The 18,802-nt window shown below is 39.5% G+C and overlaps 1 protein-coding gene across 1 annotated transcript in view; it reads left to right on the top strand.

Annotated features, from left to right (window-relative positions):
• ksr2 (kinase suppressor of ras 2) overlaps window positions 1-18,802 on the top strand; it is a 402,678-nt gene that overhangs the window by 358,208 nt on the left and 25,668 nt on the right. Inside the window, exons 16-17 of the mRNA XM_069933137.1 lie at window positions 4,581-4,677; window positions 4,881-5,014. Coding sequence (XP_069789238.1) covers window positions 4,581-4,677; window positions 4,881-5,014 — 231 coding nt within the window. The remainder of the gene's footprint in view (window positions 1-4,580; window positions 4,678-4,880; window positions 5,015-18,802) is intronic.

The following is an 18,802-nucleotide window of genomic DNA, read 5'->3' as shown; positions in this document are numbered from 1 at the left end:
TGTTCTGTCTTAAGCTGCCACGCTAGTATTTTGTGCGTTTTTTCTCCTAGCTCATAATACTTCTGTTTGTCTTCATTATGTTCTTCTCCACCTTATATATTTGTATTGTTTCATATTTTATTTTCTTGTCTGTCAATTCTCTTCTTTTAGTTGTATCTTCCTTTATTGCTAATTATTTTTCTATATTTACTATTTCCCTTTCCAATTGTTCTATTTCTCGATTGTAGTCCTTCTTCATCTTAGTTACATAACTTATTATCTGTCCTCTGATGAACGCTTTCATTGTGTCCCATAGTATAAATTTATCTTTCACTGATTCCATATTTATTTCAAAGTACATTTTAATTTGTCGCTCAATGAATTCTCTAAAATCCTGTCTTTTAAGTAGCATGGAGTTTAATCTCCATTTATACATTCTTGGTGGGATGTCCTCCAGCTTATTGCCAATAACAGGGGTGAGTGATCCGATAACAATCTAGCTTTATATTCCGTTTTCTTAACTCTTCCTTGAATGTGGGCTGATAACAGGAATAGGTCTATCCTTGAGTATGTTTTATGTCTACCCGAATAATATGAATATTCCTTTTCCTTTGGGTGTTGTTTCCTCCATATATCCAAAAGTTGCATTTCCTGCATCGATTTAATTATAAATTTGGTTACTTTGTTCTTTCAGTTAGTCTTTTTTCCAGTTTTATCCATGTTTGAGTCCAAATTAAGGTTAAAATCCCCTCCTATTAGTATATTCCCTTGTGTATCTGAGATCTTTAAAAAGATATCTTGCATAAATTTTTGATCTTCTTCTTTAGGTGTGTATACATTGAGTAAATTCCAAAATTCTGAATATATCTGACATTTTATTATTACATATCTCCCTGCTGGATCTATTATTTCCTCTTCTATTTTGATTGGTACATTTTTATTGATTAATATAGCTACTCCTCTGGCTTTTGAATTATATGATGCTGCTGTTACATGTCCTATCCAATCTCTCTTTAATTTCTTGTGTTCCACTTCAGTTAGATGTGTTTCTTGCACGAATGCTATATCAATTTTTTCTTTCTTCAATAAATTTAACAGCTTCTTCCTTTTGATTTGGTTATGTATTCTGTTAATATTTAAAGTCATATAGTTCAACATGGCCATTTCATACTTTGTTTATCTTTCCTTTCCGTTTCCTCATCACCACCTTTCCTCCTTATCCATTTCTGTTTTCTTTTTTTGAACACATTGTAAGACAACATTTCTAAAACATAAAATATTTCCACTATTCTCATATCTAAAATTCCTTTAACCCCAATAGTCCCTCCCCTCGTTGAGTTGCCCTTTGTCCCTCGTCGGGCAACCACATCTCCCCTCTCCCTTTGGATTTGCGAACCCGCTCGGAAGCGTCAACTGATTTCGCAGTGACTGTTATTCTTCCCCACCCAGCCCCCCCAGAAAAGATTTTAATCTTCATATATAACAAAGCTCACACTCTTAATTCCCTCCTTACTTCCTTTCTTCCCTTTCTTTCCCTTCTTAGTTCTTACTTATACTTATACACTTACTTGCTGTAAATGATCTGAGAATTCCTGCTGGGCTCTCATGACTGACAAGAGAGAATGAGAGGGAGAGAGACCAAGAACCCAAGACAGGAAGGGGAATGTGGAAATATAAAAGAATATAGTTATAATTCTTTAATGCTACCTGCCAAATGCACCTGTTGAGACAAATTGGAGGGATAATCAGTCAGGGTATCAAGGGTTCAGATGAAAAGGCAGCAAAGGGAACACAAGGAATCCTCCAGAATCAGCCAGAATGCTCCAGAATCCTCTTAAATGGACTGAGAGCCTCAGTGGCCTAGTCCTGTTCCCATTTACTATGGTATAAAGTAGTGTTGAAATGTTCAAACACCCTGTCAATTTTATTTTTGCACCAGCTTTTTCTATTTTTCTTCTGCAAAACGATTAAGAAATCCTATTGAAACTTCCACTCAATTTTTTTCATAACCTTAAATTGAACCCCTGACAAAACTGAACAAACATTAAGGGTTTTGGCTGGTGTTAGCGACTAGAGGGGCTGAGTAAATTTCCTCACAGACCAATGCTTTTCTGAAAGCAAAGGACCATGCATTTCTTTAGCTCCCCAAGTTGAAGAAAGACAACAACAAAAAGTAACATAAGAAAGCATTAGTTTGCAGAGGTGACTGTCATGTATTTTTTACATCAAATTTCAGAATAGAAGAACCTGGTATGCAGGAACTAGAATATTATCTGAATAATGTTCCTGATTTTCCCCGTGTCACTCTGCATGGGCACCAAATGAGAAGCAAAAGCTCCTCCAAAGTACAAACAAAAGCAACAATTTGTACGTTTAATCTGCTAAACTGAGAATCTTATGTTTGAATATTCTTGTGTTGTTTAAGGTAAGTTAATGAATCATTCCAGATATGGATGCGACAGATGACTCATTTTGTTCTGCTAAATTCAACTGCTTGAACACCTACACTGTAGAAAGATCACAATGGTGCAAAAAGGACAACATTTTATGGAGAGTTGTAATTTTACCATCTCTCTCTTTCTCACTCTCTCTCCCCACCCCCCACCCCCCCCTCTCTCAGGCTTGCATTTCCTACACCTTTACATCTTATACGCATCTAATACATGCAAATATTATATTCATAAGGCACCAATAACCATGCTGAACACAAATGGAGGTCACCAATTCATAAGTAACAATGCAAAGATTGCTTAATAAAAGAGAACAAATTTGGCAAGAAATTTTCTTGCCAATGATCGATGATGAAGAAGTGTTATTAAATAGATGGTATAATGCACACATGTCAAACTCTGGCCCGTGGGCCAAATTTGGCCCGCAAGATCATTTCAAAAATGTATTAGAGGTGGCCCGCTGGCCGCCGCGCCAGTATAGCACATGCACAGCTAATACTATAAATCCCAGAATGCATTGGCGTCAGCCCGCTAATCGCCCCCACCTCCTCTGTTTACGTTGCAGGGTCTCACCGTGGACTCTGGTTTTGGGGCCTGGCCGCTGTCAGGGGAAGCCAAGGCCGCTTCCCAGCGCCCGGAACCGGAGGCCTCGGGCCTGACCTCGCCAGGACCGTTGCCCACTCCCCCTCCCTGCCACAGGCCGACCCGCGACTCACGGTGATGGGGCCGCTGATCCGCTGAGATGCCGCCCTGCAGCGAGAGCTGATGCCCCCGCACTGTCGTTGTCCAACCCGATCGCCCGCAAACCCCGCCGTCCCGCACACAGGCCTGAGTAAGGATTATGAACTTTAATCTCAGGATAAAATGATCTTCCAATACTTTCATGTCACAGTGATAAATATATTCCTAGTTAAAAATGGTCCTGCACCTGGATACAAGCTCATTAGGCATAAAACTTGAAAAGTGTGTAAATCAAAGGATATCTGTACCAATGGAAAAAGGGCATGGCAAATAACCCTGCTAGAGTTCATGCCCACAATCAGTCACCCATTTCATTGTTTCAGGAATCATGTTATTCTCCCACATTCTCAATAGCCCTCAGATTTTACTATTCGACAGCACACTAGCAACATTTGACAAATCCTCTATAGAGAAATATTATTTATTGAATATTTTATTTCTCATTTGTTAATGCTTCTGGAAAGAGTTTATCCAAAACTATTATTAAACATTTATTTTAATAAGAAAAAGTTTAACATTACATATGTTGAAAGAAGAGAAAACATGCAGATGTTGTTGAAAATTTTCAATAAATATTTAGTTCGGCCCTCGACTTAGTCCAAGTTTTTAATTTTGGCCCTCCATGAATTTGAGTTTGACACCTCTGGTATAATGAGATGTGAAATTGTATACCTTTGGAAAAAATTACTTATGGTTTAAGGAATCGAGTTGAACATTTTTATAGTATTTGGAAACTATATATGGATTTTATGGATAATTTTCCCTCCACCTCGTCTATCTTATCCTGTCCTCTTAATTAGTAATATTTAATAACAATTAATGATTGACTATGCTAATATTATTATACATTAAATGGTAGGTGTTTCTTTCTTTTCATACTTTTGGGTGGGGGGGAATGGGGAGAAAATATATAAAATAACTTTTTTTGTATCATTGCCTATGGATATTTGATTAATGTTTTATTTATTTTTTCCTGTAATGATGCAAACAATTAAATAGTTTTTAAAATTTCTTTGATACTTGAAAGAAGAACCTTTCCTTAGCAGAGGGGAAGGGCCCCCATGGAAACAGACGTCTTATGCTTTTTTTAAAAAAGGGAATCTTTTCAAATATCACACATTTTGTTTTGGACTCAATAAAGGGACTTGGCCAGTCACATGTACAAAATTCTCTTGAGACAATCCTAAACTCTCTCCAGCAGGATTATTTATTCTTGCAGATAATTACTGAACTAACTTTTGACATCCAAAAAGTTTAAAAATCAGGATGTATTCCAGTTCTTACAAGTGTTTTAATTGATGCTAATAACACTTGCTAATTTTTTTCAGCTGTGTTCAATGTCATCATTTTGCAACAACTTGCATTATCCCTTCCGAGATTTTTAACATTTGTCTTTTTGCCTTTTTGCAGCCTTTGCAAAGGAAGAACTCTGTACTCTGTTGTAAGAGACGCTAAAATGGTGCTGGATGTGAACAAGACCAGACAAATCGCTCAGGAGATAGTGAAGGTCTGCACTGTGTACACTGATAATGTGCACCAATTATTTTTTAAGCTGTCACTTCATCCCAATCTACCTCCTATTAAAGGATAGAAAGAGAATTAACAATTTTTATACAGATTTCTTAAAAAAAGACATGTATTTGTTTTGTCCTAGTTTTAGCAATTATCCCTGTGCACTTAAATTAAAATATATATTCTATTATTTTCAAGGGCATGGGTTACCTACATGCTAAAGGAATTCTTCATAAAGATTTGAAGTCAAAGAATATCTTCTATGATAATGGAAAAATAATCATTACTGACTTTGGCCTCTTCAGCATCTCTGGAGCTTTGCAAGAGGGGAGGTACAGTATTGCAATTGCAATAATAAATCATTATTATTCTGGAGATTAGCAAGTGCAATATAGATTTTAATAGTTTTTTGCTCCAAAATAGAAAACATTTTTAAGTGACAGAACTGCAACCTTTTATTGAAAAGGTTGCAATTGTAAATTCAATTAAAAGTATTCTATTAAATGGTTTCACTTTTACATTGACAAATATTTGTTCTGCTTTGACCAAGGAAGACTATTTTTGAGGTAATTTGAAGATAAGTAGTAAGACAAGTGGCCATGTAGAGTTACTGGCCTTGTAACTTCAATCATCCTGTGATTGGCTTTAAGTACTGCACAGATGAATTTGAATTACTCTCAAGTGATAGGGAATTAGAAATGTTTATAACTCCTAACATAAATTACAATCAGCTGCTTTAATGTGCAAGACACGCTTGTGATATAGTGTGCACATATATGTCACTTCAACCTATGTGTCATTCTTCTTTTAGTTCCTCAATGACAATAATTCACTGAAATTGAATTACTGTTGATAAAAATCAGTGGCATCCCCTGTAGCTGCAAGCTTAAAGGGACCATTAATCTTGTGTAAGTTTGTTGGAGTGGCATTTGGACCTCAAAACACTTCTGTCTGCAGGCTAGTCGTTATGTGTAAATCTGGATGAGCATGGAACTCGAGTTTTTCAATCAATGCTGGTAATAATAGATACTATAATTGTAGTTTTACCAGGCCTCTAACAAGGCCACAACTTGAGAAAAGAGACAAAAGTCAGGGTAACGTCAAAGGAGATTAAAGGATGAAGATCATAAGATCTCAGGCTTGGCAAGCCTATCCCCCATGTGTCTTCCCAGAGCCAAGCTTTTTTCCCCAAGATTCAAGCTTATTTTATTATCATGTAATGAAACAGAAAATATAATATGGCATGCAATTTTCTTTCATCTGCTGTAAGGCAGACAAAGAGTTAACAATAACATTGCCCAGCGCCCCTTACTGTTAGAGAAAGAGAAGAGGGTCCCTGTAGAGCAGTGGTTCTCAACCTTTTTCTTTCCACTCACCTACCACTTTAAGTATTCCCTGTGCCATAGATGCTCTGTGATTAGTAAGGGATTGCTTAAGGTGGTATGTGGGTAGTGTGACAGATTATGTTGTGTTTGTATTCTACATAGATATGTTTTGGGGAGAAAAGTTGGGGCAGGTTTTTGTCGTGTAGGTCACATGCAAGCACTTCCAAACAGATCTCATTTAAAATACTGGAGCTCCGCTCAAGCCAGACAGGGCAGCTCCTGGGGGCCTTTACAAAAACTTTAGGGAATGCCCAAGAGACTTCACTAATGGATTATTGTTTTGAAAAGCAACAAATGAAAGAGATCGGGGGAGTAGTTTGGAGCCGCAGGCTGTCTGGAGTGCAGCTTGCTTTTCCAAGAGGGTCATGTGGTTTTGCAAGCAAAGTGAGTTGAACAAGCTTTTTCTCTGTGTGAGAAAGAGAGAGAGAGAGAGAGAGAATTCAGTTCTGTAGTTCCACAGTCAGCAGCAGCAGCTGGGACTGGAACAGGACAAGCTGGCAAGCTTGTGGAAAACCCCATTTGGAAGACAGGTTGTGAGTGCTTAGTCAGCCTGGTCAAAAGCCTTGTAGTCCATACAAGAGGAGAGGACTGGCTGCCTAATGTTTCACTTGAAATAAGGGAACAAAAAGGAACTCTGTGGTGACCTTAAGGAAAGAGGTTATCATCTGGAGAACCCTGATGGGGCAAGTTTCTTTGGCAAGACAATGACATGGCTGATTAAAAGGGATCAGGTTGTGTCCTCGAACAATAAATCTCTCTCTGAAAACTGACAAGAACCTTCCTGAGTGGTAACCATATACCTTTCAAGCGCCAAAGCCTGGTGAACTTCATAAATGTTAAATTCTGTGCACAGTATAAGAATTGCTTGCAACCAGTGAACTTGGCGGAATGAGAAGTGAGATTGGACTGTGAATCAAAGAACTTTTCTAAACTTACACACACATTATATACTCATGCGCTTAGAATTAGAAGGGGTTTAAGTTAGGTTAGTTAAGTTAATATTGATAAGATAAAGTTTCATGATTAAAGATAATTAAAAGCAATCCTTAGATTCACCTTCAGTGCTTCCCACAGCCTCTGAAGACCCATGTTCAATCCATTTGGCAACTTGAGCTCCAGATTTAACTCTCTGATATGAACAGGAAGCCTTCAGGGCCCGAGGCCCTTCAGAATCCCTTCTTGCCCTCTGGAACCCTTTCAATTCCTGGTATCCAATACCTGGTTCCATGAGCCAATCTCCAGCCTCCCGCAGCCTGTGTGGGTCCTTTGACTGCAAGTCAACCACAGCCTGTGTGAGTCCTTCAGCTGCTGAGCCTCTTGCTGGTCTGCTGCCATGGTTACCATACTGTCAAGTTGTCCGCTGTGCTTCTCCTTCTCAACAGGGCATGTAACTCCCCATTTCTGGTGCCTTGCATCGTTCCGTTGTTCCCATAGTGTCTGCAACCCCTTGAAGCCACTATCTTTTTGAAAAACAATGCATTTGAGGAACAGTTGGGTCAAGGCTTTTTCTTTGAATATTTTATTTAAAGATTTTCTCCATACATGTATTAGTCAATTTTAATATAATAGTACAGATTACAAAAGAAAAGCTGAAACTCCATACATGCTGGTATATAATTTCCCCCCCCCACCAAAAAAAAGTCCTTCTTCCCCAATCCCTCCACCCTCCAAATAGTTAATATAAAGTGAAAAGACAAAGTAAACTTTCAGGATTTCACAGAAGAATGTCATCTAACACATCTATCTAAACGAAATCTTTTAATGCAATTCAGAGGAGATTCTCGCAGATCTAGAGGCATGGAAAGCAAAACATTATAAATTTAAACCTAATATCTGAATATACAGGTGCCAAATTTGTTTAAAAAAAAGCATATTTATTTCTCAAATTATATGTAATTTTTTTCCAAAGAATACAACTTTGAATTTCTGTATTCCATCGTGCCATTCTCAAATGTGTGTCTGATTTCCAAATAACTGCAATACATTTCCTTGCCACTGCTAATGCATCTTTAACAAATTCTATTTAATGTATTGACAATTTTAAGTTAGGTCTTATTCCCTCGATATTTCCTAGTAAAAATAAATCTGGAATGTAAAAAAAAGTTCCTATATCCTCACCGCATCTAAAACATTGATCTGATAAGTCTGATTTCAAACTATTCAATTTTTGTGGTGTAAGATGTAACTGTTGTAAAATGCTTTTTCTCCATCTAGAGCCATTGCAACACTCAAATCTCTCTTTTGCACTAAATGGATTATACTAAGTAATCTGGCCATGATTTGGCCAACTTCTTTTTCACAAAACCTGTCTGATCCATATTTATTAAATTAGGTAATAATTTTTATTGTAAAAATAGAAATATTTAGATGTATTTTAAAAGTGTCATTTAATTTAAAACATTTATTAATAGGCACCTTTTAAACTAATTTATCAAGGGGAGTCAGGTCCTCACATGCTGATCTTAAGGCATCACATGTTGTCCCCCTGAGGCAAGTCATTCTGAGACTGTATTAGCAGAGATCAGATATCTTCCACAGACAGAGCTTCAGCTAACATCTCATTCGTGAATTGTTCTGAATTTCTTCCCTCTGAATTTCTTAACTTCTGGAATACTAAAAGAGAAAGGTGGAGATTTTGGTCCCTCGAGTCCTTTAATTATGCTAGTCAATGAGATCAGGCAAAGCCTGTCTCAAATCAATTTTCCTAGCTGATCCCGACAAACCCAGATGCTCTTGCTCCTTTCAGGTGAAGATGACAGATGCACATCTTGCCCAAGAAATGGAATTTCTAGAGGAGGAGAGAGGAATCCATCTCCTTTGACCTGAGAAGAAAGAACCAGCTGTCATAAAGCATTGAATTTGAGATAATTCGAGGTTCCATAATGTTTAAGCCCTTGAGGCATCCAAACACCAGGTGTTAACATGGAACTCTCCATGAACTATCCTTCAATGTACAGATGGGTTCTGACTCCAGCGAGAAAATTATTACAACCAATGCTATGTGTCCAGGAAATTCCCTCAGGAAATGGGCACAGAGTCCTGGGAAGTAGGGAAAAAAGTAATGAGGTCATTGAAACTACACAGATTAAAGAGGAGGAGGTGCTTATTGTAAAGCAAATAAGGGTGGATAAATCCCCAGGGCCTGACAAGCTATTCCCTCTGTCCTTGAGAGACGCTAGTGTAGAAATTACAGGAGCTCAGCCAGAAATATATAAAATGTTTTTAGCCATGAGTGTGGTGCCAGAGGATTGGAGAGTAGCTCAGGTTGTCTAATTTTTTTTTAAAAGGCTCCAAAAGTAACCCTGGAAATTATAGGCCAGTGATCCTAATATCAGTGGTAGGTAAGTTATTGGGAGGTGTTCTAAGAGATCGGGTATATAAATATTTGGATAGCTAAGGAATGATTAGGGATAGTCAATATGGCTTTGTAGATGGTAGGTAGTGTTTAACCAATCTTATAGAGTTTTTTGAGGAGGTTACCTGGACTTTAGTAAGGCCTTTGACAATGTCCCACATGGGAGGTTAGTCAGGAAGGTTCGGATGCTGGGTGTTCATGGTGAAGTAGTGAACTAGATTTGACAATGGCTGGATGGGAGCAGCTAGAGGGTAGTGATGTAAGATTGCTTCTCAGCCTCTGACTAGTGGTGTGCCTCAGGGATGGTTGCTGGGACCATTGTTGTTTGTCATCTATATCAATGATCTGGATGATAACATGGTAAAATGGATCAGCAAATTTGCAGATGACCCTAAGATTGGAGGTATTATGGACAACAAGGAAGGTTTTCAAAGCTTGCAAGAGGAATCTGGACCAGCTGGAAAAGTGGGCTGAAAAATGGCAGTTAGAATTTAATGCAAACAAGTGTGAGGCGTTGCAAGGACAAACCAAGAAATGACATACACAGTAAATGGTGGAGCACTGAAGAGTGTGATAGAACAGACAGATCTGGGAACACAGATACATAATTCCCTGAAAGTGGCATCTCAAGTGGATAGTGTTGTAAAGAGAGCTTTTGGCATAATGACCTTCATAAATCAAAGTATTGAGTTTAGGAATTGGGATGTTATGGTAAAGTTGTATAAGTCATTGGTGAGGCAAAATTTGGAGTACTATGTAGTTCACCTAACTACAGGAATGACATCAATAAGATGCAAAGAGTGCAGAGAAGATTTACTAGGATGTTGCCTGGAGTTCAGGAACTGAATTGCAGTGAAAGGTTAAACAGGTTAGGACTTTATTCCCTGAAAAGTAGAAGAATTAATGGAAATTCAATAGAGATATTCAAAATTATGAGGGGCACAGACAGAGTAAATGAAGAAAGGCTTTTCCCACTGAGGGTAGGTTAAGAGTGAAAGGGGAAAAGTTTAAGAGCATCATGAGTGGGATCTTTTTCACACTTAATTTGGACAGGTGCATGGATGGGAGAGATATGGAGGACGATGGACTGGGTACAGTTCAGTGGGGCTGGGCAAAGACAAAATGGTTCGGCACAAACTAGAAGAGCCGACGGGGACTTTGTGCTGTTATGTTCTATGATTCTAAATTCCCATAATGTATTCCTATTGAGAGCATCTGTAGCACCTGCTGTACTTCATTTGCCATCATAGGTTGAGAAGACAGCTGTTGGGGGAAATGGATGGGTGTTTCAAGAAGTATCTTCTCTGTCATTGGCTCTTGACAATAATTTAGCTCGTGATTTTATTGGACACCTGAAAGCTTGGAGAAATGTGCTATTGTGGTCTTTCAGATACAATAGCCCTGCATGATTCACTCCTGTTCCACAATCTCTTAACTGTAGAGTCCTCAACATGGTTATCCAACTGCACGAAAACCAACAAGGTCGGGTCAGATACAGCAATGAGCTCTCTGAACCCTTCTCCATTAACAATGGCGTGAAGCAAGGCTGCGTTCTCGCACCAACCCTCTTTTCAATCTTCTTCAGCATGATGCTGAACCAAGCCATGAAAGACCTCAACAATGAAGACGCTGTTTACATCCGGTACCGCACGGATGGCAGTCTCTTCAATCTAAGGCACCTGCAAGCTCACACCAAGACACAAGAGCAACTTGTCCGTGAACTACTCTTTGCAGATGATGCTGCTTTAGTTGCCCATTCAGAACCAACTCTTCAGCGCTTGACGTCCTGTTTTGCGGAAACTGCCAAACTGTTTGGCCTGGAAGTCAGCCTGAAGAAAACTGAGGTCCTCCATCAGCCAGCTTCCCACCATGACTACCAGCCCCCCCCACATCTCCATTGGGCACACAAAAGTCAAAACGGTCAACCAGTTTACCTATCTCGGCTGCACCATTTCATCAGATGCAAGGATCGACAACGAGATAGACAACAGACTCGCCAAGGCAAATAGCACCTTTGGAAGACTACACAAAAGAGTCTGGAAAAACAACCAACTGAAAAACCTCACAAAGATAAGCGTATACAGAGCCGTTGTCATACCCACACTCCTGTTCGGCTATGAATCATGGGTCCTCTACCGGCATCACCTACGGCTCCTAGAACGCTTCCACCAGCATTGTCTCCGCTCCATCCTCAACATTCATTGGAGCGACTTCATCCCTAACATCGAAGTACTCGAGATGGCAGAGGCCGACAGCATCGAATCCACGCTGTTGAAAATCCAACTGTGCTGGATAGGTCAGGTCTCCAGAATGGAGGACCATCGCCTTCCCAAGATCGTGTTATATGGCGAGCTCTCCACTGGCCATCGTGTCAGAGGTGCACCAAAGAAGAGGTACAAGGACTGCTTAAAGAAATCTCTTGGTGTCTGCCACATTGACCACTGCCAGTGGGCTGATATCGCCTCAAACCGTGCATCTTGGCGCCTCACAGTTTGGCGGGCAGCAACCTCCTTTGAAGAAGACCGCAGAGCCCACCTCACTGACAAAAGACAAAGGAGGAAAAACCCAACACCCAACCCCAACCAACAAATTTTCCCCTGCAACCGCTGCAACCGTCTGCCTGTCCCGCATCGGACTTGTCAGCCACAAACGAGCCTGCAGTTGACGTGGACATTTACCCCCTCCATAAATCTTTGTCCGCGAAGCCAAGCCAAAGAAAGAAAAGAATCTAATATGTAGTTGTTAGCTTGAAGCTGTCCATTGCTTGGTCAAATCCATTCTAAGTTCAAAGATCTATTGAAGGTTGAACGTTGTACCTTCTTTGCTGCTTGCTATCTCACAGAAACTCCTGAGCAGGTCACCACATGTGCTTTTACAGTTTAATGAACCATCATATAGAAACTGTCGCATCAATGTACTCAGCAGAACTAGTTTACCACCTCATTCTTGAGGAGAGCTGGCACACAAGCTACCCTTTCCTGTTGCTGGCTGAGAATTTGCCATATGTACATTTGTCCTCTGAGCTTCCCTTCAGTGTAGCAGAATCTGAACTGACAGATTAGTGGCACAAATACAAAGATGGTATCTTTGACTTCTCTTGGTCACATACAAATATACTATCATCTGCAACCAATAGAAAATCTACCGAAACTACAGTATTTTCTGGTCTGCTTTTACATGACCTTGTTAACCAGCATCTTTTGGCTTTTTGTTCTAACTTTTCTCCACCACCTCTGCTAATTTTAGGATTTTGCACTTTTTCAGTTTATAAACACCTGATTGGGTGAATCAACCTGAAACCAAGTGTAATTAATGCCTCTGAGCATTAACTTGTGAAAATAAACGATTACTTGGCAGTCAGAAAATTCTTTTAACACATTGATGAATTTCTTCTCTGTATAGCTGTAGACAAAATGGTGATTAAATAATTATTAGTGTTTTTGAAAGTGTTCTAGTAACCATCTGTTGGGCAAGATTGTGAAATGCATAAACTCCTGTGACAACGTTTGTAAATCATGCCAAGGTGTTACACAGAGGCATTACCAAACCAATGTTGACATTGGCAGAGCCACCAGAGATTTGATGAAAAGGTTGGATTAAAGGATAGTTTCAGGAAGCACCTTGAAAGAGACAGAGAGGCGATGGAAAGGAATTCTGGAGCTTAGGGCCAAAGCAGGGCATCAACAATTAAGAATACTCAGAATCAGAGACTGCAAAAACCTGAGAAGGTTATAAAGGTCAAAGAGGTGATGAAGTTAGGAAGAGTTGAGAATTAGGGGTGATTTGAAAGCGATCAGGAAAATGTCAGTGATGGTAGTTTGTGTTAACCAGGAAAGACCTGAGAAGGTTATAAAGGTCAAAGAGGTGATGAAGTTAGGAAGAGTTGAGAATTAGGGGTGATTTGAAAGCGATCAGGAAAATGTCAAAGTGATGGTAGTTTGTGTTAACCAGGGAACAGTGAAAAATATGTAAAAAGGGCTGGGATGAGCCACCTCCAACCTCATCATCTCTGATCACCTCCCTCCCACTGCCTCCAACCTCATCATCTTCCTCCCCCCCACTATCCAAAATACATAAACTCATTTTTTTGCTCTTGACCCACTGAATGAGTTTTATCTTACCTTGACTCTGTCTATTCTCCCCTGGTCCAGTCCCTCCCCACCTACATCTGCGATACCTCATGTGTCCTCCATCTCTTCAGTGACTTCAAATTCCCTGAATTGGACCACCTCATTTTTACTGTGGATGTCCAATCCCCACTAGTCACCTTTGTGAGCAGCCTGCTAAGGTGACAGTCTTCTTTCTCCCCTCCACCCTATTGACAAACTTAACTTTCTCACACACCATTGCCTCCACTGTTATTCTGTGCATGCTAGGGAGACTAGTGATCACTGAGCCAGGCTCCTTCCTGTAGTTTCTCATCATCACCAACCAATCCACAAACCCCAGACTGAATCATTCCATTCACTTCATCTTCCTGCACCATTGATCAGCTATATTCATAATTGAAATGTACGCATTTTTATTTGTTGATTGTGAATTATAGGAGCGGTGACAGAACATGTTATTGATATGCACTTGGTTGTTATTTAGTTAGATCAAATTTAAATATTTCAGTTCACAATCAAGGCCATTTGGACAGGATATGATGAAATAAAAGGTTAGGAAGCAAGCAAAGGGAGTGGAGGGCTGGAAAAGGGGACAATCCAGAGAAAATGGGAAAAGGCTGACTAAAACATTTTGTCCTTCGTCCTCCTTTTACCAAATTCACTGTATACTGGACTAATAGCTTAAAATATTAAAAGACCAGAAGTCATATTGTAACTGCCTCCCCCCCACCCCCCCACACCTCATACAAATCCATCATGTTTATTCTACACCAAGAAATAGCAAAGCTAATTTAAAGTGTAAGAGAGAGCAGGAAGTGAAAAGTGTACACTAATTTCTCAATGAAAGTCCATAATCAGGTTCTCTAGATGGTGCTTGGGGCTATGAGACTGATAAAGTTAACAAATGTTAATTCATCATTATTTAGCATCTCCTACTCAACTGGTACCTAACTCCAATATTGATACTTTTTTGAAATATGCAGATGCACCATTCTCCATTATTTGAAGTGGGCTGTGAAGCTCTTGTATTCTGGCCAAGCTGATTTCCTGACTGTGTGTTTAAAGAAATGTGTCAATCATGGCAATTTTTAGAGTTTTTTTTCTCGTTCATTTAACATGAATAATATTTTCTGCATTTTGTTTTGAAATATGTTTTATAAATGATCTCATCATGGATCATTGATCTGCTGTAATTTTAATGCTATTGAATGTCACATTAGTCAGGCTTGCCTGGTTTAGTAGAATTCAGAATAACTTCAGTGGGTAGTGATGTGACCAAACATAATTTGCTTACATTCTCAAGATTCAATTTACTCAGGAAGCAATGGATAAAAATAAGGAAACGGAATTTGATCTGTTCAGTGTTAACAATGTATTTAACTCTGATAGTTTGGATTGTGTATCCTACAATGCAAGGGGAGAAAGCTATTCTAGTTTGCATTGGGGAAGTTCCTAGAAACATGAAAATGTAATAGGTTCCAAGCTGTCATTGGCCTTTGAGGCTGCTATGTTGTTTGACATGAATCATAGCCAATCCTCGATCTCATTATGCTATTCCTTATACCTATTGATGATGTTTTAGTTCAGAGATCGCTCTTTCTCTTAAATATATGTGTATTCATCAAAATGGTCCCTCCAGCACTCTATGGGAGAGAATTCATTACTCTCTAACTGAAAGACATTCTCCTCAACATCCTGAACATCTTGCCCCATATTTGGAACTGCATATTTGGTTCTTGATTCCACAGCAAGTGGAAACATTCTTCTTGCATTTAGCCTGTACAGTCCTGACAAAATTGTGTTTTGAAATTCCCTGTTTTTCTTCTAAACTTGGATGAATGAGGGCCCGTCTCTCCACATACAGCAGTTCTACCATTCCAGAAATCTGGCTGGTGAACCTCTGTGGCATTCCTTAGTAGCAAGTACATCCTTTCTAGGTTACCACTATAGCACCCCCATTGACCCAGGTTTGAATCTGGCATAGTCTGCACGAGGTTGATAAGTTCTCCCCATGACCTGCATGGATTTTTTCTGGGTTCCCCCAACAAGCTGGCCTTCCTCATCCCAAAAGCCTACCCAAGCTAAGTGCTGGCTCTAGTACTGCCACCACCCCACACCTCAGCCACAGACAAAGTAATTCTTTTCCTTCCCCCCCCCACACCATGCCACATACGTGAAAACTGCAGTGATGTGCTGTGATGTTAGATGATAATAAACTTGAACTTGAGTAGACCTCTGATCCAAGACCTCCAGCCTAAGGAAGGGAGGATCAGGCCACACGTGTACTTGTAAAGGAAACTGCCTTGTCTCTTACAGCAGAGGTCTTAGACTGAATTTTGATGCAGTAAAATAAGTACCCCATTCTGGAACATATGGAGAACAAAGCATAATGTTCACAGAATGTTTTTTCCAAGTGCAATACTACTTTATACTTAGTAGCATTGCGTGATAAATTAAATTGTGTTATTTTATTAATTAATCTGATACTGGGAAAAACCAAATCCATTTATATTCTATGCTGCAAACTTTGCAGAATCAACCAGTAACCTTCGAATCATATTTAAAGAGTTTGTACATTCTCCCCACATCTGTGTGGGGGTTTCCTGGGGGCTCTGGTTTCCTCCCATTCTTCAAAAATGTATGGTGATATAGGTTAATAAGGTGTAAATTGGGCAGCATGAACTCTTGGGGCCGAATTAGCCTGTTACAGTGCTATATGTCTAATTTTTTTTTAAATTTTGCCCTTAGTTGAGCTTTTTACCAAGCATCCCCTCCATCACAATGACCACCTGTATTATCATTTACTGTTCTCACAGTTTCTTCCACAAAAATCATTGAATAACTGACCAGAGAAGGAGTCTGTATAATCCATTGGGTCTTTGCTTCATTCAAGTTAATCCCACTCTCCTGGGTTTTTTTCTATATTGTGATTTTTTTTAATTTAAATCATTTAATGTATCAAATTGCCCTTTCAGTCTGTATCTGCCACACTATCAGGCAGCGTTCCAAGCCTTTACTAATCATTATGAGATAAGATTTTTCCCATGTGCCTCTAATTCTTTTGACACTCACTTTCAACCTGTCCCATCACTTAAATCCTTGGAAATACTTTTTCTTTTATATCTTTATCCAAATCCTTCATAACTTTAAGCATCACCACTAAATCTCTCCAGAAACTTTCTTTATTCATGAATGAACAATCCCAACTTCTCTTCCTCAGAGCTACGATATGCTTCCTCAAATGTATTGCCCTCAATTTGATGTGTTATTCCAGATCACCACACTATTTTAAATAGATTTATGATTACTTCCTTATGGCCTTTTGCCTCACAATTCCATTTTACCGCTTCTCGATGTGCTAAAACAGCATTGTATTTTGTAGGTCCCCATTCAAAAATAAAAGAACTTGATTGAACAGTATGATGGTAGGTTGTACCAGAAATAAATGTTGAAGTGATCCTGGAGGATTGACTACACAGCTGAAAATACTTTGCTGCTCAGTATCATGGATGGAATTGATCCTTGAAAGCATAATCTGCGTGGCAGTCAGACAACAGCAACACACATTGTGGATGTCATGAAGAAGAGAGAGCATATGCAAAGAGACTTAAAAATCTTAATTAATGTAATACATGTAAGGAGAAAAGTCTTCTGTACTGATGTAGAGGAAACTTGTTATTTAAAGTTCCTGGTGGCTAGATCACTTTTTATACACTAAGCATATCCTTGGACAATGATGCATTGGTGCAATGAACTTCCTGAACTCACAAGATGAGTTGCACAGTTATGGATGTTTTCCTACACATGCGAGCACATGCAGACACGTGCACGCACATATGGAAATGCACATGCTGACACACAGACACAGAAAGACATAGACATGCCCACACAGACATAGACTCACAGACACACGCATGCACACACACACAAATCACATTTCCCACACCATCTCTCACCCATTCAGCCTGATCCACAGGCGTGGCTGTTTGCCTTGGTTTTTTGAACTTGGTTGATCTTTTACCTTGGATCAACATTCCTGCATTAATTTCATGTCCTGTTTAAGATTATTCAGATGTACTCTAACCAGAATCCATGGATGAACTGAGATTCTGAATCCTACTTCAGACCAGATTTGTGGCATTCAAATCAGGTGATTCAAAGATATACAGGAAGACAAGATAAATCTCCATAAGGCCAATTACCAATTCAAAAAGACAATTCTGGATTAAGCTGGAGCACAGATGGACACAGCAGCTGTGACAGGGCTTGCACACCATCACTTCCTGAGAAGCAAAACCTCATAACTTTAGTAACTCCGAAGGATTGCTTCCGAATGTGCTCAGAACCTTCTATGCTCCCTTTGAAAGTGAAAGCAATGTTGAAACTCCATGAATTCCACTGTCCCCACTGATTCTGTGCTCTCAGTTACTAATTTGATGTAAAAAGAACTTTAAGGGGTGAACCCTTGGATAACATCCAGCCAGATGGTGTACCTGGTCATATCCTGAAGATATTTGGTCACCAACCTACTGAAGTTTTTACAGACATATTCAACGTTTCCCCACTATGCTCAGAGGTCCTCACCTACTTTTTTTAAAAAAAAAGACATCCAATATAGATGAGCAGTGACCTGTGTTACGAGTCCAAAAGACCCCAAAACTTAGCAGCAATAGATATTCACCAAGACAAATGGTGACTTAAACCAAACTTGTTTTTAATTATCTTTAAACATGAAAACAAGATCAAACTTTAACTTATTACTATGAACTTAACTAGCCTAACTTAATCCTAAGCACATGTGTATGTAAGTTTAGAAAAGTTCTTTAATTCACAGTCCAATCTCACTTCTCATTCCACCAAGTTCACTGGTTGCAGGCAATTCTTATACTGAGCACAGAATTTAACATTTATGACGTTCACAAGGCTTTGGTGTTTGAAAGGTAAATGGTTACCACTCAGGAAGGTTCTTGTCAGTTTTCAGAGAGAGATTTGTTGTTCCTGGACACAAACCGATCCCTTTTAATCAGCCACATCAGTGTCTTGCCTAAGAAACTTGCCCCATCAGGGTTTTCCAGATAATAACCTCTTTCTTTCAGGTCCTCTCCTCTTGTATGGACTACAAGGGCTTTGACCAGGCTGAACTAAGCACTCACAACCTGTCTTCCAAATGGGGTTTTCCACAAGCTTGCCAGCTTGTCCTGTTCCAGTCCCAGCTGCTGCTGCTGACTGTAGAACTACAGAACTGAATTCTCTCTCTCTCTCTCTCTCTCT

The sequence above is a fragment of the Narcine bancroftii genome, chromosome 4, assembly GCF_036971445.1.
Source record: "Narcine bancroftii isolate sNarBan1 chromosome 4, sNarBan1.hap1, whole genome shotgun sequence".
NCBI classification, from domain to species: Eukaryota; Metazoa; Chordata; class Chondrichthyes; order Torpediniformes; family Narcinidae; genus Narcine; species Narcine bancroftii.
Note: the sequence above shows the minus strand (reverse complement) of the source record. Positions and strands in the feature narration are given on the sequence as shown.